The 22,696-nt window shown below is 39.5% G+C and overlaps 2 protein-coding genes, 1 long non-coding RNA gene and 1 pseudogene across 5 annotated transcripts; 1 reads left to right on the forward strand and 3 right to left on the reverse strand.

Annotated features, from left to right (window-relative positions):
- Positions 1–58: 58 nt before the first annotated feature.
- LOC148721166 (uncharacterized) lies at positions 59–1,647 on the reverse strand (annotated as a pseudogene).
- A 2,100-nt stretch (positions 1,648–3,747) lies between these two features.
- LOC111336363 (sphingomyelinase phosphodiesterase D) lies at positions 3,748–11,468 on the reverse strand. Of its 2 annotated transcripts, none has more exons than XM_088739289.1 (7): positions 11,154–11,468; positions 9,451–9,932; positions 8,457–8,768; positions 8,074–8,245; positions 7,375–7,469; positions 6,966–7,190; positions 3,748–4,773 (listed from the first exon to the last, which is right to left on the reverse strand). In XM_088739289.1, the coding sequence occupies exons 2-7, from the start codon at positions 9,908–9,910 to the stop codon at positions 4,502–4,504; spliced, it is 1,536 nt and encodes a 511-aa protein (XP_088595415.1). In that variant the 5' UTR covers positions 9,911–9,932; positions 11,154–11,468; the 3' UTR covers positions 3,748–4,501. The 2 variants fall into 2 exon arrangements, with proteins under 2 accessions (XP_088595415.1, XP_088595416.1); XM_088739290.1 differs by lacking the exon at positions 11,154–11,468 and adding an exon at positions 11,007–11,031.
- A 2,063-nt stretch (positions 11,469–13,531) lies between these two features.
- On the forward strand, positions 13,532–22,179 carry LOC111336343 (FGGY carbohydrate kinase domain-containing protein). 2 transcript variants are annotated; one of them, XM_088739287.1, is made up of 14 exons: positions 13,532–13,811; positions 14,291–14,646; positions 15,930–15,991; positions 16,976–17,056; positions 17,269–17,397; positions 17,484–17,581; positions 18,214–18,321; positions 18,517–18,578; positions 18,718–18,874; positions 19,131–19,205; positions 19,635–19,755; positions 20,091–20,185; positions 20,698–20,759; positions 21,790–22,179. In XM_088739287.1, the coding sequence occupies exons 1-14, from the start codon at positions 13,629–13,631 to the stop codon at positions 21,866–21,868; spliced, it is 1,668 nt and encodes a 555-aa protein (XP_088595413.1). In that variant the 5' UTR covers positions 13,532–13,628; the 3' UTR covers positions 21,869–22,179. The 2 variants fall into 2 exon arrangements, with proteins under 2 accessions (XP_088595413.1, XP_088595414.1); XM_088739288.1 differs by having other exon boundaries at positions 17,278–17,397.
- On the reverse strand, positions 18,138–20,121 carry LOC148721167 (uncharacterized). Its single transcript, XR_015993379.1, has 2 exons — positions 20,044–20,121; positions 18,138–19,355 (listed from the first exon to the last, which is right to left on the reverse strand). It is a non-coding gene; the product is annotated as an uncharacterized LOC148721167 (long non-coding RNA).
- Positions 22,180–22,696: the final 517 nt, after the last annotated feature.

A 22,696-nucleotide genomic window follows, 5' to 3' on the forward strand; every position in this document is an offset into this window, starting at 1 on the left:
TACAGGTCCCTGATATTTTAAGACTTCTATATGCATTTTTTAACTTATCAACTTTATCAGGGACCATGGTGATATCCATTGTAACGGAGTTTACAATGAATCCCAGAAATTTGACTTGTTGTGATGGATTTGTCACTGATCATGGTGTCATGGACAGTAAAATCTAAGGATTTTAGCAATTTAATGGTATTGCAAACTTGTTTATCAAGCTCCTGAGGTGTATCAGCTAGCAAGAGGATGTCATCAATGTAACCCACCAGGTGGAAGCCTCTTGATCTAAGGGAGGCGTAAACTGGTATCATAAGTTTAGCGAAGGACCTTGGGGCACTAGATAGCCCATTGGGTAAACAAGTAAATTCATACAAGTTGAGATATTTTCTATGATCAATCACTATAGGAACTGAGTAGTACGCATCCTTGAGGTCGAGAACTGCCATCCATGAGCCTTGTTTAATCAATTGGGCAGCTGTTTGAAGTGACTTCATCGTAAAGTGTTTATAGGTCACATGTTCATTTAGCCTTTTCAAGTTTAGAATCAACCTGTGTGATCCATCGTTCTTGGGTCGTGTGAAGACCGTGGAGATGAATTCGACTTCACAATGAGTGGCTTCAGCAATAACATTTTTAGTTAACAATTTAGAAATCTCTGTTTCAATAATTTCTTCTCCTCTGGAGAAGTGCATATGGGGAGCTACAGTTTAAAAAGACTCTGAACCAAAGGCTATGTCAAAGCCAGTTACTATCTCAAGGATAGTACTATCAGAGGTCATCAGCCTCCAGGTAGCTACAAATTTAGATATATTACCAGCTGTAATTTAGCATTGATGTCACTTACCAGGTCATTAGAGCTTTCTAGGGCGATTTCGACTGTTGTCGATGATTTGTTCTCTGTTTTTGACCATCTTTCCCTTTCCAGGGCTTAAAACCCTGGCCTCTAAAGTTTTTTTAATTCATGTGAGAATACTGGCTACCATAAGAATTGTAGTTACTGCTGTGGTAGTCTTTGGGTTGGATTTTGGCAACAATCTTGTTCTGGTCACCATTATCCTTCAGTTGCTTATGGACGGGTCGTCTCCAAATAGCGTGTCAGAGAAGGGAATCTGAGACTGAGCATAGGTATGTATAATCCTTCCCTATGTCTGACTCCGTAAGTTGTTTCCGCAGCACATTAACCTCATAATTTGCATGTGATAGCAGCGATAGGGCCTCAAGGTCCATTTTCTTCATTGTTTGAAGTTGGTCATTGCTCAGGTTCCCTGTCATGAACAGGTCAGCCATACGTAAGACTGGTATAATGCCTTTTATAAGGGCTTGTGGGATTTTATACATTTGTGCATCACTTTTTTTAGTGTGATCCCTGAACTTTCGCCAGATGCCTAGATTAACCCTGGTAGGCTTAGCATTTTTGCAGTTTTCTGGCCTTTCTTGGCGACCCAGCTTATCTTTTAATGCTTTATCAGACATATGATGTCTACGCATTTCGTCAGTTAGCTTAGCAAGCTGTTTGTGCTGGAGCTTGGCTCCAGGGGTGTCATCTGACTCGTACTCTTTTTGGAGTTCGGCCAACGTTTCATCCACATCATCAGAGTCGAGCTCTTTGTCAGTAGGATCTGAGTCATTGTTTTCATCATTGATCTCATCATCAATTTTTCAGGGTCGCGGTCATCGTCGTCAGCATGCCCTTTGTTCGAGGAGCAAACATGGCGCCGTTTTTTGGCGGGAAGATCTGCCTGGGTTGCATGTCGTTTGACCGGCCCTTTCCCTTTTCCCCTCACGGAAGGGGTTTTCGAAGTCTTTTCTTTGCTCATCAAGTGTTCTGTGAGTTGACGGATAGCCGATGTTGGGAGGGCCATTTCGTTGTTTGAAGTTGTGGTTTGCTCGGGTGGCACGGCCGATCCCGAGGCTCATTGATCGTCATTCACGAAGATCTTCTTTGGAGGGTTTTCAGGTTGTTCAGTTTCCTTCATCGTCTGAATCAAGGTTGACTTCTTCTGTAGGTTTAGACATTTCCTCGCCGGTTTTATGTCAGCAGAGGTTTATAACCGATTTTAAACAGATTTTGAACTGGTGTACTAAAGCATGACTGTTTGCTCAGACAACGAACTCGCACTGAGCTCGGATACGCATGCTTATTTTTCGGTAAATAAATAACTTTATTATACACAGAATTAAAAAAGTTGTCACTTATTTACATTGAAGCTGTGTAAATAATGAAGTAATAGGCAATAATGGTTCCAGTCCTTACTCGGACTTAACCTGATTTTGGAGTATTCATGTAAGTCACAACCGTAGAATTCACCATGTGAGGGCCGTATGCGACTGCGTGAGCAGAGACGGAAAAGCCGTGTAGCCCCGCGAGATGCGACCTGAAAGAGGAAAGGACAAAAGACAATCAAATAGTTATTGACTACGTTTGGTCGGGCTGGACGCTGCGCTCGGTTCGCACGTCAACACCAGAGGCCAGATGTAATCCCATCCGCCTTTCTCAGCGAGTCAACAAGTACATGATCTGAAAATTCGTGGCCGCGAATCGCCTTTATGATGTCATTTTTCATGAACGCTACAAATAGGATGACGCTGTCAAAGGTAGTTTTGATAAATTAAGTTGAAGTTAAGATTCATTTGCATTGACAGGCATCTTGAGAAGTAAGTCAAATATGAAACTTACACTGCCTCTATGATCACAAGAAGAATAAACTTACACTTTGCCTTATCGGTTTCTGCAGATGACAGTTATATTCTCTTTCGCGACTAACTTCTCGCTCTTATTTATGCACTTGATGGGTTTTTTCTTTTTCTTTTATTCGCATTTTATAGAATTCGGCTCTGTGGTTTCTTTTTCATTATTTCCACTTGACTCTGTCGTAAGGGAAACCAATGGGAACTCGTCGAATTCAAGAGGAAAAGTCTACGATTGCCGATAATAACTCGTCTTAAATTAACATTTTTGAATCCGTGGCAACAAAAAATCTGAAACGATATTTTTGTAAGTCGCCGAAAAGCACTCAAAGCTTGTTGTCTCAACTGAATTAATCCTGAAGTCAGATAAACATTTGTGCCTATCGGATTTTGATGCAATACAGCTTTAAAAAGCCTTCAATAAACACCACAGCACAAGAGAAAATTACCCCGCTGTAATTGATTTATAAAACGGTAGTTAGGCGCTTTCCCCAAGCATCGGATTTTGACAGCACATTTTAACTAAAGCTCTGAGCAGCAACAGAAAATATTCTGAGAATGAAAATTAAAAGTTGTAGCAAATATTGCGAAATGAAATCGAGCAGATTAAACAGCGAATGGCTGAACTAGATCATCGTTTAACCAACAGAATATTGCGGTACTTCAACCTTTTCTTCGGTGGGTGTTGCCAGAGCTTTGAAAATATGTATCGAGACAGTTCAGTTCAGCAACACACCAAGTAGTAAAATTTACATTTACGTCGCGTATTACACTTTAATCTTTCCCAACCGGTTTCTCCTCGCCCCCGCGATCTGAACATTATTAATTCTCCTATCTGCTTGCCATATACATTTCCATTAATGTTGGTTCAGTGAGTTTTGTGTTGAACTCAACTGCTCTCTGCTTGATTGGAGGTGTTTACGAAGCCAATCTTCTGATCAGTATCATATTTGGAGTGTGCACGCAATCAGTCATACGCTCCGGCACATGCGCAAAAGAACTATCGACACCGAGAGTATGATAGAAATATTGAAAACTGGAACGAGAAAGGAGATTAAAGAACACCTGTTTGTTTGCGGTAAGTTTAATTTTACCTTTTACATGCTTAGAAAATTGGTATTTGAATATGTACATTTTATTTGCAAAGTTAAAAGTTTAAAATTTTGTTAAATTATTAATCTAATAAAACTTAAATGTGTCATTTCCTACATGTACCATTTTTTTAATTAATTCAAACACTGAGTAGTAAACTTGAAAAATTCGTGGTGTGAAAGACGTAATAGTCGTTATGGACCACAAAGTTCTCAAACATCTGGGTCTCAAGCAAACTGATTTCTCCCCACGGACAAAAGCTAAAACAAACATCGCTGGAGAAGTTTCCCCAGAATTTACCGCTAAAAACCTCGTATTTTTTTCAGGAAGAAAAATAGAAAGCACTCTTTTTGCAAATTATTAATTCCTTGAAAAAAAAAAAACGCTTTGATTACTTCCTTCCATGACGGTCTCCTTATCCTTATAACGAAGAAACATGAAAAAAGAAGCTGGGACTGATAAACACTTTCGGGCATCTACAACAAAGTCAAAATAATCACAAGGGCCAAACAGAGCGGACGAGAACACTACTAGGAGCGTGTGGCGATTAAAAACGAAAAAAGCAAACCACAGGGCGCGGGAAAATGCGATTGGCCATGTGGCAGTTCTTTTTGCATCTGATTAGTTTAGAGGATAGCGCGAGTTTTTTTTTTTCTAACCAATCACATGAGGGAATTAAAACAAAAGCAGTGGAATGTGGATCATCTTCGTCATTCAACTAAAAATTGCCTTAACCACCAGGGACATTATACTCTTCAATACATCTTTGGAAATCCTCCTTATGAACAAACCGCATTCCGCAGTAAAGCTGAAATCTAGAATATGGCTCCGGCTGATAATTTGTCTCGCGCGAGAACGCGTATCCTTTCCAGACCTTGTTACTTGTTTGGTTTATAAGTTGTTCATTCAGTTCGTTGATTCTGTCGGCGTCGAGAAGCTCACTCTGAGATGGGTACTTCTGACTAAAAGTGTAGTCCAGTTGCCAGATCGGGCTAGCGAACTCTGAAAACAGCAGATGGCAAAATCTGACAGTTAATAAAGTACGTAACAGACACGTTTGTTGAACTGTTGCAGCATTATCTAGCATTAGGGAGTTTAAGCAAATCACTACGGCTGGCGCTGCTACGGCTACCGGAAGTAAAATTGTTCAGAAACGAGTCATTGCGCATGTCAGTGGTTCAGATCCAACCGTAGCGGGAAATCCTTCTACGCGAGTGGGAAGGTTTCGGCGTAGTCTGTGGTACGTGAACTCATCTCGCTTCTTTCTTCGCTTTATATATTCTCCTGAGCAACTTTAACTATTGAAATACACTTAACATCTTTAAAAATAGCTTATCGTGAATATTTATCAAGGTGGCTGTCCCTTACCGAGTGAATCTGCCTTTATTTTTGCAGCCGGGTTTGTCGAAGGATCGAAGCAGTGTGCACGTGGAGAACGCAGCGAACGCCAGGAGAAATACATAAGTAGAAAGTCTAACTTTTCCTTTTCAAGCCTTAAAGACTACTTGAAATTCAAATCGCTGAAGCCGAGGAATGACGAGGGTTATGAAGGACCGTGTAGAAACGTTTCTTTGGTGTTTATAAGCTCCAAACTGGCAATTTTACAACACGTAAGCTTAAACATTTTAATTCACTCATTCACTGTGCACAGGATCGCTTACAATTTTTTTTCCAAACGTCGGAATCCCTCGTCTCTTTGAACGAAGTCATTTTGAGTTTTTAGACGTGCAAAAACTACCGCGAAGACGCTTATTGGTTGTAAACTTCTCAGCCGTACTAGGTTTGTAGTTCGCGTTGCTTGAAGTTGAATTTTGGTGGGCTACGGCGACGTACTCTCCCCAAGCCTCGTCAACCATGGTAGCCGTAGCAGCGCCAGCCGTAGTGATTTGCTTAAACTCCCTAAATCACGCAGGAGGCTGACAAATTAAAGCGCACGAAGTGCACGTTTTGTAAGCACGCACAGTACTACCACGAGCTGAAATTTATCCATGTCTCGCGCCTCGTGCACCGACACGTGCAATTATAACATAACCAAAGTAAAGCGCGCGCTCTGATTGGTCAATTCAGCGTCCCCCATTTGCCCATGGGTGTACGCTGCTGACAAGACTATTTTTCCGCGCGCGCTTGTTTTTTCTGGTCGCGTAAGTTTTGTTAAATAAAAGGGAACTCTTTAGCTACAATGTATCAATGTTATGTTATAAAACAAACGGTAAACACCACAGCGTACACTATTGAGTTATGGATGCACTTGGGAGGTTTGCTAAGCACTCAAGAAGCTAGAGTCGCTCTCGGCTATCGCCTCGCGCGACTCTTACGCTTCTTTCGTGCTTAGCAACCTCCCGCGTGCATCCATAACTCAAGAGTGTACGCTGTGGTGTTTAACATTTGTTAACTGGCGGTTGTCTCCCTACTCTTCTCCAAAGAAGACTGAAAGAAAAAATACGAGGGCGAGAGTTACCATCTCTAGTGTAAAACTGATTAGACGAGGAATCAGTAAAGTAGTTTGATAAGTTAATTTTTCCCATTTTCTTTTAAAAGTAGTAAGAAGTGACTCTCTCTAATCTTTATTTAGATTTGACCTTGAGAACACTTCTACAAATCTTCTGGTAGGTTAGCCATAGTTTGTAGAATTAAAACGTGGTACTCAAAAATCACCGATCCAAAGCAAGTGTAAAATCATTACGGACGACATTAGGGCGGAAGCACTCACTAGCGTAAGACTATTCTTGAATTTACATGAGCACTGTTAAGAAGACGTTAATGAACTTGTGCGCGTGCGACTCGCGTGCGCGTGCTTTGGGATTAGGTAGGCTAATAATATCGTAAGTAAATCACGCGGACCTTTTAATTTTGACGTGTGCGATTTTTTAGGGGGAGTTGAAAAGTTCTGAGTGGCAGTTTTGTTTAATGGTCGTTGTCGTTTACCGTGAGTCTATAGTTGACCGTGTTGGAATTAAAGTGTTTGTTTGGATTTCCCGTTTCGCTTCCGAACAAGCACCGCAATGTCTTGCGGACGTCTGTTGCAAGGCGTTAACAGACTGTTACGTCCGTAAGTCTTCGTGTTAATTTTTTTTGTTTCTAATCTTCGAAAATTTTGAGCGATTTCAATATCACCGTCACTATTACATGCAAATCCCACCCCCCCCCCCCCCCCTCCTCCTTCGGGGCACAAAGGGTGCACTGGCATCCCTCACCTGTAGCCATGACTAAGTCCATGTAATATTGTGTGTAATCCAGCAGGGCAAGGTGGTCAGTGTCCAGAGAGACTACTCTGAATGCTGGGTTGTTATGGTAGACAGGAGATATGGCGGGTGCAAGAAGCACAAACGCCTTCTTTGCTCCTTGTTGAGCGTCCTCAGTTTCTGTCATAGACATCTGAAGACGGAAATCGTCTTTATGTGAATGAGCAAAGAACTGGGCTATAAAAAGAATAGGTAATCATGTTTATCGGCTCAAAAAGTTTTAAAAATATTTCATCACAAGGGCATTAATTGACAGGGGTATGACGCAACGCAACTTGTGTATAACATGGGCGTTAACATGTTTAAATCACAATGGGGCTGGTTTTGAGAAGAATGAAAAAACATGAAATAAAACACTTACCAGTCACTAAAGAACTGTACTTTTCTGCAACAAGATTAACGTATCTACTAGTGTAGTTACTGAACCAGTAGGACTTGCCGTCGTAAGTATCGATTCTAACGAAAAGAGACACAAAACGTTTATGTGATAAGGATCTTAGAGATAAGATAACAGAAAAGTCACATAGCGAGCCATAACATGGCTTGAAGTTATGTCAGGAAACACGTTGTGGCCTTTCACGGCGCAGTGCAACCCTTTGAAAGCTACGACTGGAAAAAGATCATCTACTTCGCTGGCGAGGTGAAAGCAAAGGAAAGGACAGCAGCCCCAACATAGAGTTTGGTCAGAATTTAAACAATACACAACAAGGAAATAAAAGAGCAGCAGGGATTGGTGATTGTACTGAATACTTTTAGGTTCTGGTTACCTGTAAGTAGCAGAGCATGGATGAAAAATAGTTATTCTTGTTCCCTGGGTCTCCCCATTTACCCCTCACCCCTATCACTAAGGGAAGGGGGGAAAGGGAAGGGGGAAAGTGGGGAAGGGGGAAAAGGGAAGGGGGGAATGGGAAGAAACCTCGCAGTGGAATGGAGAAAGGCAGCCATAAAGCAGAGGGAATACTCGTTTTCTATAATTCTCCAACCACTTCTAACTACTGTGGAACAACATCTCACAATAAGGAAAACACAATTTAAAGCTGTGGTACAATACTGAACATACCCTGCAGGGATGTGGCCCACCAATATCACCTTTTGTCCTTGCATTGCTGCAATTTCTAACTGGTATTCTAACCATGTTAACTGCTGGACAGCCTTTTGAAAGATTTCTGCATTGTGGTCCACTGCTACAGACCAGTAAAGGCTGTTTAAGACTAATAACACTATCTTGCCACCTTAAAAGAAGCAAATGAAGGCTAAAAATTAGTCCTCAGGTTTAGCAACTACTGCACATATGATATCATGACCAGCTACTTTCTCCTCCACCAAACATTATCAACCTATCTAATATAAGGTTAAGTAGGGGGCAATATGAAGTCAGGGGCTAGAGGTCAGAGGTGAGTGGTGAAAAATACTAGACAAAAGTACAAAAAGGTAATAAATTACTTGCAATGCTGGCATTGTAATAACCACCCTCCAAAAAACTCTCTTCTAAAACAGCCAATGTAGTTGGCTTTTTGACATCATTGGGACATGAGGAGCACAAAATCAATGGAGCCCAAGAGGTTAAAAGCTCTTTGTACCAGTCGCTTGAGTTTGGTAAAACATAATGTCCTGGCAGATCATTATTACCAACCACTGGGAAGATGGGAATATTTGGAAACCTTGCATGAGTTCTGTTGCTGACTTGAGCAATGTTGTCCAATACTCGATGTGGACCAGCATAAGATGTCCACATCCCATGACCTGACAAGTCACCTGAATAAACAGGCAAAAGAGCAAGACATGTATGATTAGCTCACTTTTTATGACTGATTACTTAATTTTCTAGGACTAGATATACTCAATAGCATAGTTTCAACACCTTACAGGGTGCAACATTATACACAAGGAGGGTAGAGAATATGGGGAATTGAGGGGAGACTGGGGAATTGAGGGGAGACTGGGGAATTGAGGGGAGACTAGAAAATTGCAAAAAGGAATTTCCTCATCCAAGAAAGAAACCTGCAAAAAGTGATCTGAACAAGTTTTCTCTACCATCTTGATAGTTTTTGTGTTTAATAGGGATATCCTTGCATGATCACACAGCAAAAGGAGAGAAGAAACACCTTGTATGACCTGAATGTCAAAAAAATAAAATGTTCCAGCCCAATTGCACTTTACCATGACTCTCGCAAAAGACAGGGTTCCATTTGCAAAAAAATTATTTTATAAACCTAGCAGACATGCTGTATCTTGTTTGTACTTTGTGTGTTTTTAAGATGTTAGATTTGCAAGGACTATTTTTGTCAGGAATATTGTTTGATAGGAATATTTTGAGGATTTCAATGATGTTGCCATTCTCTTGGTGACATATCTAAACAAAATAATCAAACCTTTAATTCTTATCTTTTAATTATCATAACTTAAGATAACTTCAGTTTTTTACATTGTTACCCACCTGTCAACAAAATGAAGCTAACATCCTCCATCTTGCTGACATTCTGTATAGCATCCAAGGAATTTTGCACAAGATCAATAGGTGAATCACACCCAATCCTTCCATACTGTGCTGTGTACTTTGCTGTACTATTTGAAATTTGTTTTCGGCAAAAAGATCTTTGGGGTATAGTCTTGTCATAGAAAGGATCATAATGTATATCAGAAAAGTGGACAAACTTGATAATGTCATTGCTGACAGCTCTTTCATTCTTCTGCTCTGTGCATGTGGAATATTTATGACCACTCTCATAGGTTACAATTAATATCACAATGAGTATACTGCAAATGGCAGTTAAAACTCCAATTAGGATTCTTGCTTTCATTGTCTTCTTCTGCCATCTTTTATGCTCATCAAAATCATCAGCCTCTGTGCTGGTCAGACAGGTAACTGACAAGTTCCGAGTGTACCTCACGGCCATTACAACTGGTTATATGAAACTCCTGTAATAATTTGAGCCAACCATAAAATTTCTTTCAGTGCAGAAAAAAAGTAATAAAATTGTGAACATTTTTTAAGCAGGATGTTGTAACAAAATAAGAAAAGAAATTTGTCTGCCTCTTAATCTTATTTGGAAACTGTCTTCAAAGATACCTGTCAATATCAACTCTTAAAACCATCCCCATGGGCCAATGGAATACCTTACAGAAAAAAATATACCATAGTATAATATGCCATTTCCGAATTACGTTTGGCCTCTTTTTCAAAACGAGGCCTGGTGCTCAACCATACGTATGAAATGTGAATGAAAACTCAGGCGCTTTCCATTCAACAAAAATCACGGGTTCAAAACGTTGGTATTTTCGCTGGCCGAATGGAACGCATCCGACCGTATCCAAGAGGGCACACTCAAAACGTATTCCTAAATTTTCGAAAACTTATCCCGGAACTTTTCCCGTTCCATTCGACTTCAGACCGGAGATCTCGAAAATTTTGGTCAAATGGAAAGCGCCCCTTATTACCATACGAAAGGATGAGCACCATGGCCACGACTCGCTTTGAAAGAGAGGCTAAAGTCAATTCGGAAATGGCTGTTTGGTTCTTCAGAAGTAGACCTCTCAACTTTATTATAAATCAAATCTAATTTTGGTGCTCCATGAGTCAACTATTTTTTTCAAGTGAACGTGGGTGCATTCAAGGACTGCGGAAAAAGCGAAGGACTCAATAACTTCCTTTGTTCAGCGCCTTCTCGTAACCTGACCCCCAAAAATGCGAACGCTACGTGCAACGTAAGAATTTAGATGCATCAATAGTAAAGTTAGCGTCACAATCTTCAAAATGAGATATTTCTGTTCTATACTGATCTTAAATCTAATAAGACATCAAAACGTATCGATTAGAACCCGTCACAAGGGTATTTGGCTTGAGACAAGATGATTCGTGTTATTGCGTTTGAGAACTCCTAAATCATGTTATATAACAGTTTATAATCACAAGAAGCACAACCTCGATCTTTCATATTTGTACATGAGAAGATATGAGGAAAATTGATACTTTGTAAGGCAATCATTTCTTACAAATTTCTCCTCAGCCAAACTAGTTGACTGTCAAACCCATACGCTTGTAGGCCACGCTCGACTTCCTACAAGACAAGTACTGTTCATAATTCGTCATTCACTTCAAGTTGTACATAACCAAACCACTGAGAGTGTAGCGAAGCTCACCTTTCAACAGATAACTCAACCTTGCCTCGACGTTAACAAACAAGTTCTGGGCGCATTTCCGCTGAAATTTTACAACACCTTCCGCAGTAACGTTCAGAAAAATGTTTTGACCCACGTGCCGGGGACTTATCCGATGAGCTTGGATAATCAGCTAAAGTAACACAAGTACACAACAGTACTTTTACGCCAACAGCGACAGTTTGCCTTAGATTATTGCAGGACTCTTACCAGCTCGAGTTACAGGTGCATACTTCCTTTCTTCATTTGACTGACAGAAAATATGAAACAAAGAGCTGCTATGTGAGTGTCAGTGAGTGATATCTGATAGGTGTTCACCCCGCGACAAATATAGTTATACTTTGTCATGCTGTCACTATCACGGTCACTTGAGATTGCTTACAAATGGAGTGTTTACGCGTTGTAAAATTCGTACAAAAAAGGTAAACTCAAAAACGATATTGGAAAAACTAAATCTCAAACCGATTTCATCTTCAGATTAATCGTGTTACATGTGATAGAAAAGTTTTTTCTAATATTTACTTCGCACGCTAAAAATCCTCAGTACTACCAATATTGTCGGCATTTTATCTTTTCATACAAACGATATATCATTAATTATAAGTTATTATTCACTAGTAAAAGAGAAAAAAGAATACATAGTGAGAAAACCTACTTCAAGCATACGATCGTTTCTACACACATGCATATGATTGGCACAGAACAGTCATTATGCAATACCGATCTTAATTTAATAAAAACTCTGGGGGATAAATTCGTGCATTTTTAGTGAAGGTACCTCAGTTGTCAACATCGAAGCTTTCTTGCATTTTTGCGGTAGGAATTATGAAATTAGTTTTTCTACAATTTATCCATCTGCAGTGAATTCCATGTTGTTAGCTTTTACGACCAGTTTTTTTTTTTTACCTTTCCGTTTAAAAAGACGATTATAAAAAGTTTCCAAATAATTCGCCAAGTCAGAGTCAAACTTAGTTCAATAAGGTATTTTAACGCTTTGAACCCTAAGAGAGACTGGGTTCTATAGATGTAGAGCTCACGAGTAAAAAGGAAATGATCCCTAATTTAGAAGCTCTTGGTGGTCCAAAAAATTCTCTAGGTCAGTATTGAAGGGAAATGTAAAGAGAACAGTGTGTAAATATTAATGCTAATGCAAGTGGAAAGGGTAAAGCAATTTTTTTATGCCAATTAGCAATTTATTATCAATTACCATCCACACCGTTAAGGTCATCACAAATGACGTCAGTGGCGGAGGCTCTAAGTACGGGAAGTGTAACTATCTCAGAAAGTTGAACGTGTTTTAATATTCGACGTGCTTTATGTCACGAAAACATCCCAGCGAAATATCGAAATATTCTTGTGGCAATATTGTAAATTAAGGGTGGGTTAAAACTTTTAGCCGCCCCGCAAAGATCTCTCTCTTTAATACTTACCCAATTTATTTAATTAAAATACGTTTAATACTTTACAGAAATTGAAGAAATAAACAAAAACTCCTCTAAACTATTTTCTTTACTTAGATTTGTTTGTTTTTCTGTCTTTGGTGTAAGATAACTAGTGATAAATAAGTATTGTGTGTGTTTTCCCAAATGACTGGTAAGCACTTGCAAGCATTTTTAAAAACTGCAGCAACAACGAAAAGCGACAAATCTTCTAGTTGAAAGAGAGGCAATATATCACAACGGTACTGGTCATTGACGAATTGATAATCTTTATTAAGGTTATTTGTCTCTTAATGAAAGAAACCATACTTTTCCCTTCACTGATTTTCTGCTATCATGAATTGAAAACGGCAGTTCTAGTTCAGTCTGGGCAACTAACGGCCTACTCTAATAAAATATGCATTTTATCCTTTCTTGCCTAATTCTAAACGCACCAGAGACAGATCCCATTTGTCCTGCATAAACCACAACAATGCTGAAAAGAACGACAGATCGTGAGAAAAAGTACATTCCTAAAAATCCGCGCGTCACTGGTTAAGAGCTCGCGCGATTTACTGATACCCGAGAGTCCACTTAGTGAAGGAATCCCTTCGGAGAGAAAACGAGGGTGAGGTTCTATAATCTGCCACTCTCACAAAATCCGCTAGTTCAGCTATCACTACTATGGGGAAAATTACTAACTGGCTTTCTTGAGATTATTTGAATATTTCGCTCTCAGATCCTAACTTGCGCTCGTTGCTAAAACGACGGAGTCGGACAGAGGGCTAATAGGAAGAATTTCAAGAGATTCAATAGACAGCGAAATTGCGATAGGAAGTTGCAGCTATATTCTGGCTTACCTCTCCGTCGGGAACACGGAACCTGCCAAAATCGGAAAGGGGGGACGGGTGAGGGGAAAATGTCACACGGAAGTTGTTCTTTACCAGACTCCGCTCGTCCAATATGGCGATCTGTTGACATGGCCGGGAAGTTGTCATGTATGGGGTGCCCATAACTACAGCTGTATACGTAACAAAAAATGGCAGAATCCTATTATATAGGTGTTGATGTTGGAACAGCTAGCGTTCGTGCTGCTCTGATAACCCACGATGGAAGAATCGTTTCATCCGCGACGCAGCCATTGCAAATCTGGCAACCTCTCACTGATTACTATGAGCAATCATCCGAAGATGTATGGAGAAATGTCTGCTTAGTTGTTAAGGTATTTTCCGAAAAAATTATGGGAATATGAGAAAGTCTTCAAAATTTCGCGATCCTCTGGATCGGTAATCCCTGGAGGAGCTTGAGGGGAGAGGTATCTTTTTATGATCCCGCAGTGTACGGCTGGTGAAGGACAGGATGTACCCTCCATCAGCCTTGCTCTTTGTAGTCTATCTAACAGGCACCCCCACTGACCCCTTTTCAACTTACTAAGGGGTATTTGAACCAAGATCAGATTTTTCTAACACTTCGCCTCTGTGATCATTTATACACAAGTAAAAGGATAGACATAATCATTTTATGATTGTCCTAATTCTGATTAAACATTTACCTGACTTTTGCTTTTAAGTGGCAATTAATTAATACGGCATAATGATTGACAACTTGGCCCTCACTGGTGGAGAATTGTCAGTGGCAAAAGTTTGCGCAGTTAACTGAATTATAGAATTTGTATACCACCCTTTTATAACTTTTTCGTAGGAGGTTGGTGCCAGTCTCACTGATAAGGGAAAGGTTAAAGGGATAGGTTTTGATGCAACATGTTCCCTGGTGACTTTAGACTCATCAGGAGGTCCTGTCACATGCAGTCCTTCCAAAGAACCTCACAGAAATATTATAATGTGGCTGGATCACCGTGCCATGGAACAGGCTGAAAGAGTCAACAGTACAAAACACAAAGTGTTAACATATGTTGGTGGAGCTACTTCACCAGAAATGGAGATTCCAAAAATGCTGTGGCTAAAAGAAAATTTGCAAATGGACTGTTGGGATAAATGTGCACTTTGTTTAGAACTACCTGAGTTTCTCACTTATAGAGCAACTGGTGATAAAACAAGGTAAGTGATAAACCAGGAGAAGCTTGTATATAACTGTTACAGTTATTTTGTTTTGTTGCCTAGAATGATAATGGCACCTAGAACTAAGCTAATAACCACCTCCCAGTTAGCTCAATGGATAGAGCGCTGGACTGCTGTGCGGGAGGTCGAGGGTTCAAGCCCCAGCCACAGACCAACACTCAAGGTCTTAAAATAATTGAGAAGAATGTGCTACCTTTCTATAACATCAAGAAATGGTTAGATTTTCTAGTCTTCTTGGATAGGGATGAATAAATGGAGGTCCCGTCTCCTGCAGGGTTGGGGTAGGAGACGTTAATGTCCACACACAAGGTTACTGTGTGATGGAGGTCCTCCCCTGGGGTGGGATGGGTGGGATTTATTGGGTGGACTACTCGCATGGATCTCATATGTTCCGTTCTAGTCCTACCCTACTGTGATACTGCAGCGAAAAAAATGGTTAGAAAAAAATCCCAGGTGCAAGTCTGCTATAAAGTGAGACAAATATTTGCACAAGGTAGGTGTTTCTTTTACTCAATAAGTGGGTAGCTATAATCGCACTTTTTATATGTTAGAGGCATTATTTTAACTCTCTTGCAGTTTTCCTTGATCTCACATAGAAAGAAAAGTGGCCTTTGGCATTCATTTATGAATATCATAGAGTTTATGATAAACATAAATATCTGTTACTGTCATGCATGCTAGATATTTGTGTTATACACAATATATTATTTAATTATCAGCATGAAAGTAGTAATACAATAATACTGAACACAACACTGTACTTTTTTATCATAAAAATTAGAATATGAGCAAGTTGCATTTAAGGTGGAAGTGCATGATAAAGATTTGTCTCAGATGAGAAGACACTAGAAAATTACTGGATGGCAGGGGCATCACCAGGATTTTTCAAAGGGGGGGGGGGGTCACAGAGGCTACTCACCATTTACACTTCTGCTCTCCCGCGTATATCAGCGGGCTCAGTTGTATTATCGCAGCATGAAGACTCATATCAATGGCTTTTACGGCCAAGATATTGTCATGGTGTTTTCGCCACCTGAATATTGTAGGTTGTTTGCTCTAAAGAAGACCTACCAAGGGGGGGTCAAAGGCACCCCAGGACCCCCCTTGCTATGCCCTTGGATGGGTATTAGTTATGGGATCAACTCATAGTGAGTACTTGAAAAAATAGTGTTTTTAACTCAGCAACTCAGAAAATTGTTTATATGACTGTGAATTTTACCTGTTGCTGGTGAAAATTCACTCTAATAAACATATTTTCTTAGGTCCATGTGCTCTCTTGTGTGTAAATTTAATTTCATGGGACATGCATCTCAAATACTGGAAGGTAAGAGACAGTTTGTCATTCAGAAAAATTCAAATTTAACGGAAAATGTAAAGACCAAGACTTGTCACAAACTCCAAGTAAAGTGGAGTGAGCAACCTTCACAATTCTTATGGATACCAATTACATAACTAATTTGAATCACTCCACAGAATGTTAATGTTCAATATAGTTTTGATTATAGTTATGGAAGTTTGTGCTCAGGATGCCTATAAATGATCTGTGGCCAGGCCCTGATAGGTGACATAATACTAATGCCGATGATGACATTATTGATAATTAGTATAATTACTCAGGTGATTATAGAAATTCTCGCGCTCTTATTGGCCGAGAATAGCGTCATATTCCGCCATGATCACCGCCGGCGAGGTGATTATAGTTTCAAAATGGCTGCCTTGTGCTTTGTCGACATTTCTGAAGAGGAAATTAATTTAATGAAAGAAAATGCCATTCTGAGGAATACCAAACACGCCACAAAGTTTGGAATGACACTCTTCAAAGGTAAGGTGTGACAATTGTGCTAAACGCAACAAAGAAACCATTTAAATTCCCGTGAAAATTTTGTTTATGTCGACATGCATGAATAAATCAAAACAACTACATTAAATTTTTGCAACACTTTATTTACTTAACAGAATGGTTTCAACAACAAACCAAATTTACCAATGACTTTGAGGCAATGGAGGTCAACGAGATGAATAAATGTTTGTCAAAATTTTATGTCTCAGTCAGGAGGAAAGACGACTTTTTACAAGAGAAATAGTCTGTTGTCCATGCAAGCGGCTCTCGCTCAGTTGTTCACTGATGCATGACAGTGACAAATAAATTTAACATTCCTTTGCTCACTTCTATAATCACCTGAGTAATTAAACTAAAACAATTATTCCCCTCAGGCTCATGAATATTCACCAATATTCACTTCGCCTTCAGCGAATAATTGTTAAATAGTATGACTTCAGTTTAATCTACTAAACTTTTTTATGGCAGGCTCAGTGAGTGGATGGATTGACTCCTTTCTGGAAGCAGTTGGACTTGAGGATCTTGTGAACACTAACTATTCCAAATTGGGTAAAGCTACATTATAAATAAATTTTTAAATTTTTAGTTTTTGTTACTGAATAAATATTTTGAAAAGAACTCATTTTATTGTGCCTGCACTGGAATCCAATGGTAAAATGGTATACACGTGTTCAGAAAATTTATCAAAACTATTTATTTAGCATTTTGTCAAGGATCCTGAAAATCTGACTAGTTATTTATTTTTTCCCACTATTTTTGAGGGGTTAAAGTTGGTAGTCCTGGGGAGCCTGTTGGTAAAGGTTTGACAAAAAGTGCTGCAGCAGAACTAGGATTATGGGAAGGAATGCCAGTGGGTACTTCGCTTATTGATGCACATGCTGGAGGATTGGGTAAGAGTTTGCTTTTGATGGTAAGTGTCATTGTTTGACTAGCAATGTGCTTACACCCAATTTGGATTTCAATATTTTTTCTCAAGGTGTCATTGGAGCTGATTTAGGTCCACTTCTTACTGAGGATAAACCATTGACTTCACGTCTGGCTGTTATTTGTGGAACATCATCATGTCACATGGCTGTAAGTTGATAAAATTGTCATCTTGCATAATCAGTTGGTTGAGTTGGCATTTGGTCTATCTATTTATTTATTTAATCACTTTCACCAGAGTATGGTGAGGGTCGCACAACAGAGTGAGGCTCCAAATTAAGTACGCCCAATATCCCACCCATCCCACCCCAGGGGAGGACATCCATCACACAGTAATCTCGTGTGTGGGAAATTAACATCTCCTACCCCAACCCTGCAGGAGACGGGACCTCCATTTATTCGTCCCTATCCGAGAAGGCTAGAATATCTAACCATTTCTTGATGTTATAGAAAGGCAGCAAATTCTTCTCAATTATTTTAAGACCCTGAGTGTTGATCTGGCCGGGGCTCGAACCCTCGCCCTCCCACACAACAGTCCAGCGCTCTATCCATTGAGCTAACCGGGATAAGCCATAAGCCAGCCAGTCTGTCAGCCATTAATTAGTCAATCTCAAGTCACTGGGTTAGCTAGTCCATCAGTTTGATTCTTATTTCATTAGTCACAGAGCCAGTCAATCAGGTTACTGTTAATAGCAGTCAATACATAGTTATTTAATACCTTTTAATTTAATTTTACATTATATTTTATCAATTTTTATTAACTTGATATCTTTGCTTTGTAGATTAATCAAAACCCAGTGTTTGTGCCAGGGGTCTGGGGCCCATACTTCTCTGCTATGGTACCAGGTCTGTGGTTAAATGAGGGAGGCCAAAGTGTTACTGGGAAACTGGTGAGAGTTGCACTGTATCATTTTACACCCATACTGTGAATAAAATTATATATTTTTAAAACCAGCATAGAGACGCAACCAAATTGGGTTGAAGCACTATTGTAGAAAGAATCTTAGTGTAAACTTTTTGTAGTCTTTGTTTTGGTGAGGAGGGTTAAGATCTAGCCGGACTGATATGAGTCTATAATGCTGTAGATTGATCATCTTATAGAGACACATGTGGCTTGCAAGGAGCTGAAAGAAAAAGCTGAAAAGAGGTTTGTTTTGTGTTACATATTTTTGGTGTTATCGTGTTCTAGAACTCCTGCATCGCTACATGAAGTGTTAACACAACTGTAGTAGCACTAAAAAATTCAATAATGTCCTATTTATGATCTTCCTTTTTCACTCTTTCAGGAATTGTTCCCTGTACGAGGAACTAAACAATCACGTGGCCACCTTGGCTGAGAAGCGACAGCTTGACAACCTGGCATTATTATCACGCGACTTTCACGTGCTTCCAGATTTCCATGGAAACCGATCGCCTATAGGAGATCCCAAAATGACAGGAATGGTACTGATAAAATTTAAACCGTTCCCAGTTCCCCCTCCTTCATTGTTTCCATCTGCTTGTACATTGTGTCCGCAGTTTCACCCCGATGGCAAGAGCTCTCTTAGGTCGAACCTGTCGTTAAACTCGAACTAAATTTTGTTTCCCGTCTCTTAGATTTTTATTTTCCGTAAAACGTCCGAAATAAAAACTGGTAGAATATGAAACAGCTCTGTCTTAGTGTCAGTATTAACTCAGTGCGTCTTTTCTTTTCCTGCAGATTTGTGGTTTAACTCTCACCGCTGATCTTGATAACCTGGCGGTTCTGTATCTCGCTGTACTTCAAGCCCTTGCAGTTAGTATGGACTACAAATTGACTACCGAAAATGGCTCAGTATTTGCTATCATATATCTAGCTTAGAGTGCTCATTCGTCAATATTGTTGTTGTCATCCTTTTTTTTCCCTGCTTTAATAGACCCGTTCATTAGCTGCCTTAATATTTGCCTGAAACAAAAAGACAAAGAAAGAATTCAAACAATATCAAAAGTAAAATTAACAGAGTGTAACATCGAGTTCCTTTGGTAGCTATCTTCCCTGGGAAGTTTGTAGACGACTCGCTGTGATACCGCCAACTTTTTCCGGGAAAGTAAGAGTAATCGATAGATAAAGTCGCCCGTTTTTCTATCTTCCACACAAAATGTAAAATACTTTCTCAAATGAAGTTAAGCTTTATCGCAACGAAATTTAGTAAAACACAACTTTCCTGTTGTTTGTTCCCACCAGCATGGAACTCGCCATATTGTGGAATGTTTAAACGAAGCAGGACATTCGATTGACTCACTGTTCCTCTGTGGTGGACTCTCCAAAAATGAATTATTCATCCAAATACATGCTGATGTGACAGGTATGTTAATTCTTGTACATTTGTTGATTTATTTCACTCCATTCGAGTCAGGATGAAGTGTTGTCCGCTTATGATCCGAAAGGTTTGCATTTCTAAAGCACCACTGAGAACAGGAAGCTAATTTAAAAGGTCGTTGAGAACAATTTCGTATACCCATTGCATCGTCCACCTCTGAAGCAAAATTAGTCTCCATCTTCCTGCATTGGTGTAGTCACTAAATTAAAGGCGAATCTATATAAAGTAATAGTGACTTCTTACTAGCCAATTGTAAAGGCTAGTCAGCCTTACCTTTCCATATAATTTGTAATTAACTTATTTATGTATTCATATTGTAGGTTTTCCTTGTATTTTGCCGCGCGAGAGTGAATCAGTGCTCGTTGGCTCGGCAATTCTTGGAGCATGCGCGTCAGGGGATTTTCCTTCAATCCAGGTAAGTGCCTCAACATTCCACACTATTCCCTAGAAAGTGGTATGTTATATTTTGGAAGGTGACGTTTCAAATTGACGAGTCAAGAGGACAAAGCTTTCTTGCCCAATCCAAGACAAATCTAAATTCTTCTAACCAGTATTGTACAAAGAGAAATTTTGTGAAGTGCTCCTTGCCAGAATTCAATTACACCAAAGTCATATCCAACACTGAGAGTATCTACAGTTCGCAAAACAAACTACACTCTCTATACAGTAACTGAAAACAAACGTGACAAGTCTCTCGGGTTTTCTCGCTCTTTGGTGGGTTGTTTGATTTCCTATGAGTTACTCTTGGTTCCTTGGGAGGTTATCCGTAACTCTGATTCCTGTTTTGATAACTTTTGTTTTAATTTCACGACATTCAATCGAATTAGAAATCAAGCGGGAATAATCTGTAACTTGAAACCTGGGAAGACTGAGGGATTTGTGCCGTTCATCTTGTCATCTCATTTTTTCTTTTACCTTTGATTGAAGGAAGCTATGAAAAGCATGAATGCTGCAAAAAAAGTTGTGAAGCCACAAAAAAGTGTCAAAGGGTAAGGAAAGAGGAACCCCACTCTCCATAAGAATATTCCGGTAGTACTTCGTTTTGGAAAAGTTACAAAAGCTGGCAAAATGAAAAGAACAATGCCGCTTATTAAGTTAGGAGATCCTTAGCCTTGCAGCCTCTCCATGTCTTGCCTCGTTGTGAATGAACGAACGAAAGAAAGAAAGAGTGAGAAAGAATGCATATAATTTTTTACTAATTGGAATGCTCTTGAATGTTGTGTACGATCACGTCCAAAAAAACTCTACAATAACATTTAAGGAACAAGTCTGTTGGTTTCATAACCATTACAATTTATTAGCTAAGGTCTGGTATCGCATACGGTTCATTACGATGACGAGCCCTTCGAACATATTCTTCTGACTCCAACATTTCTCGGCCCCTTAAGTGTCCTCTAATATATATCATGGGTACACGTAGATGGACAAATTTATAGTTATTTATAGCAGAGCCGCGCAATCAAATTCAGTATAGGTAAGCGTGCTCAAAATCCCGATAGTGTACGCTGATACCGAGAGCAAATCGCTTCGCCAGAAATTTTTTCTTTTCGCGCGAGCGGCCATTGTTAGCGCGGGGAAAAATAATCTATTTCGCGACAATAGAAGCTAGAGTTGCCCTCGGCTATTGCCTCGGGCAACTCTTGCGCTTTTTTCGTGCTCTCCAAACTTCCCACGTGCTCCATAGCTCGATAGCGCACTCTAAAGCGTGAACCAGTTCAGTGGAATGAGATCAAGTCTTCATGTAGTAACACTGAAAAAAATTACCTCGAAATGATAGAGACAAAGTAATTAGTTTGAAAACAGTTACTCATGTAAGAGAGGAACGACTGTTTGTGCCACAACGAAATGATCTCAAGCATGTATACTCAAGGGCTTGACAACCAAACACTCAGTCTTACTATGGCGTATGGCCAAGGAGATAGACTCTATATAAACCAACAAACAGGCAAAAAAAAAAAAAACAAAACAGAAATGCCGCCCGCTCTTAATACTTGTGTTCCTTGTTTTGTTTCATTCCAGGTTTTACGACAAAAAGCACCAAGTTTTTTTACAGATGTTGACGATCGAAATGAACTTTAGAGAATTAATGAAAGATTAATGTTTTCATAGTGCACTTGTACAAGACTTTTTCACATTCAAGAAAGGATGAACCGCCTCGAAGGCTGATTTTGTGAATGAGATTCTGTACCGGACCACTTACAATATTGAAACAATACAATATTCATTTGTCATTAAGTTCGAGAGCAAGGGTTAAGTCCTTAACTCAAAATGCTCATTAACAATTTGTTATCAAATGAATTTATCATGAATATCAAAGACGTTGAAATTGGTAATTGAGATGGGTCGTGCACCGCAAAACACCCTCAGCAAAAATCTTTTTAATGCATTAAAAATGTGTTTAGTAGTCCATTTTGTAATAGTGTTAAAGCCACACCTCTTTCTTGGGCTGATAAAGTTCCCTCTGAATATTGAAACAATAAAATTTTGTTAATGAGTTAGAACACTCGGTCAAGGTCGTTTTCGTGACAGTACGCCGAATGCTCATTGTCAAAATTCTTGTTTCAATATCCATGCGTTTATATCTCAGCAAAAACGAAGATTTGCGGGAGAAATTTTCTTGTGTAACAGAGGGTTTTAAGCTGTGTATTCTGTGCAACTTTCAAAGTCTTGGGCCAAGAAAATCCCCTCTGAATATTGAAACAAAATGAAGATTTTCGGATGTTAGTAGGAGCTTGTTCAGTTGGCTATTAAGCTCAAATTTTAAAATTTGCCGCTTTTTTTTGGGGGGGGGGGGGGCTGAGAAAATTGGGATTGAAGATTGGAGTTAAAGAATTTTGTTGATGATGAGCTGAAAACTTTTTGGAACGAACAGTACAATCTCTTTGAAGTAAAATGATTGAGAACGGAATATTCTTAGTACTAGCAC

This window comes from Stylophora pistillata, chromosome 11, assembly GCF_964205215.1.
Source record: "Stylophora pistillata chromosome 11, jaStyPist1.2, whole genome shotgun sequence".
NCBI classification, from domain to species: Eukaryota; Metazoa; Cnidaria; class Anthozoa; order Scleractinia; family Pocilloporidae; genus Stylophora; species Stylophora pistillata.

Excerpts from the sequence above, each read along its gene's own strand:
- LOC111336343 (XM_088739287.1), top strand. The coding sequence starts at position 13,629 with ATGGCAGAATCCTATTATATAGGTGTTGATGTTGGAACAGCTAGCGTT. Across the intron at positions 14,647-15,929 it reads GCAACTGGTGATAAAACAAG|GTCCATGTGCTCTCTTGTGT; the intron begins GTAAGTGATAAA and ends ATATTTTCTTAG. Across the intron at positions 17,057-17,268 it reads CACTAACTATTCCAAATTGG|GGGTTAAAGTTGGTAGTCCT; the intron begins GTAAAGCTACAT and ends ACTATTTTTGAG.
- LOC111336363 (XM_088739289.1), bottom strand. The coding sequence starts at position 9,910 with ATGGCCGTGAGGTACACTCGGAACTTGTCAGTTACCTGTCTGACCAGC. Across the intron at positions 8,769-9,450 it reads TAGCTTCATTTTGTTGACAG|GTGACTTGTCAGGTCATGGG; the intron begins GTGGGTAACAAT and ends CTGTTTATTCAG. Across the intron at positions 4,774-6,965 it reads GGACTTAGTCATGGCTACAG|AGTTCGCTAGCCCGATCTGG; the intron begins GTGAGGGATGCC and ends TGCTGTTTTCAG.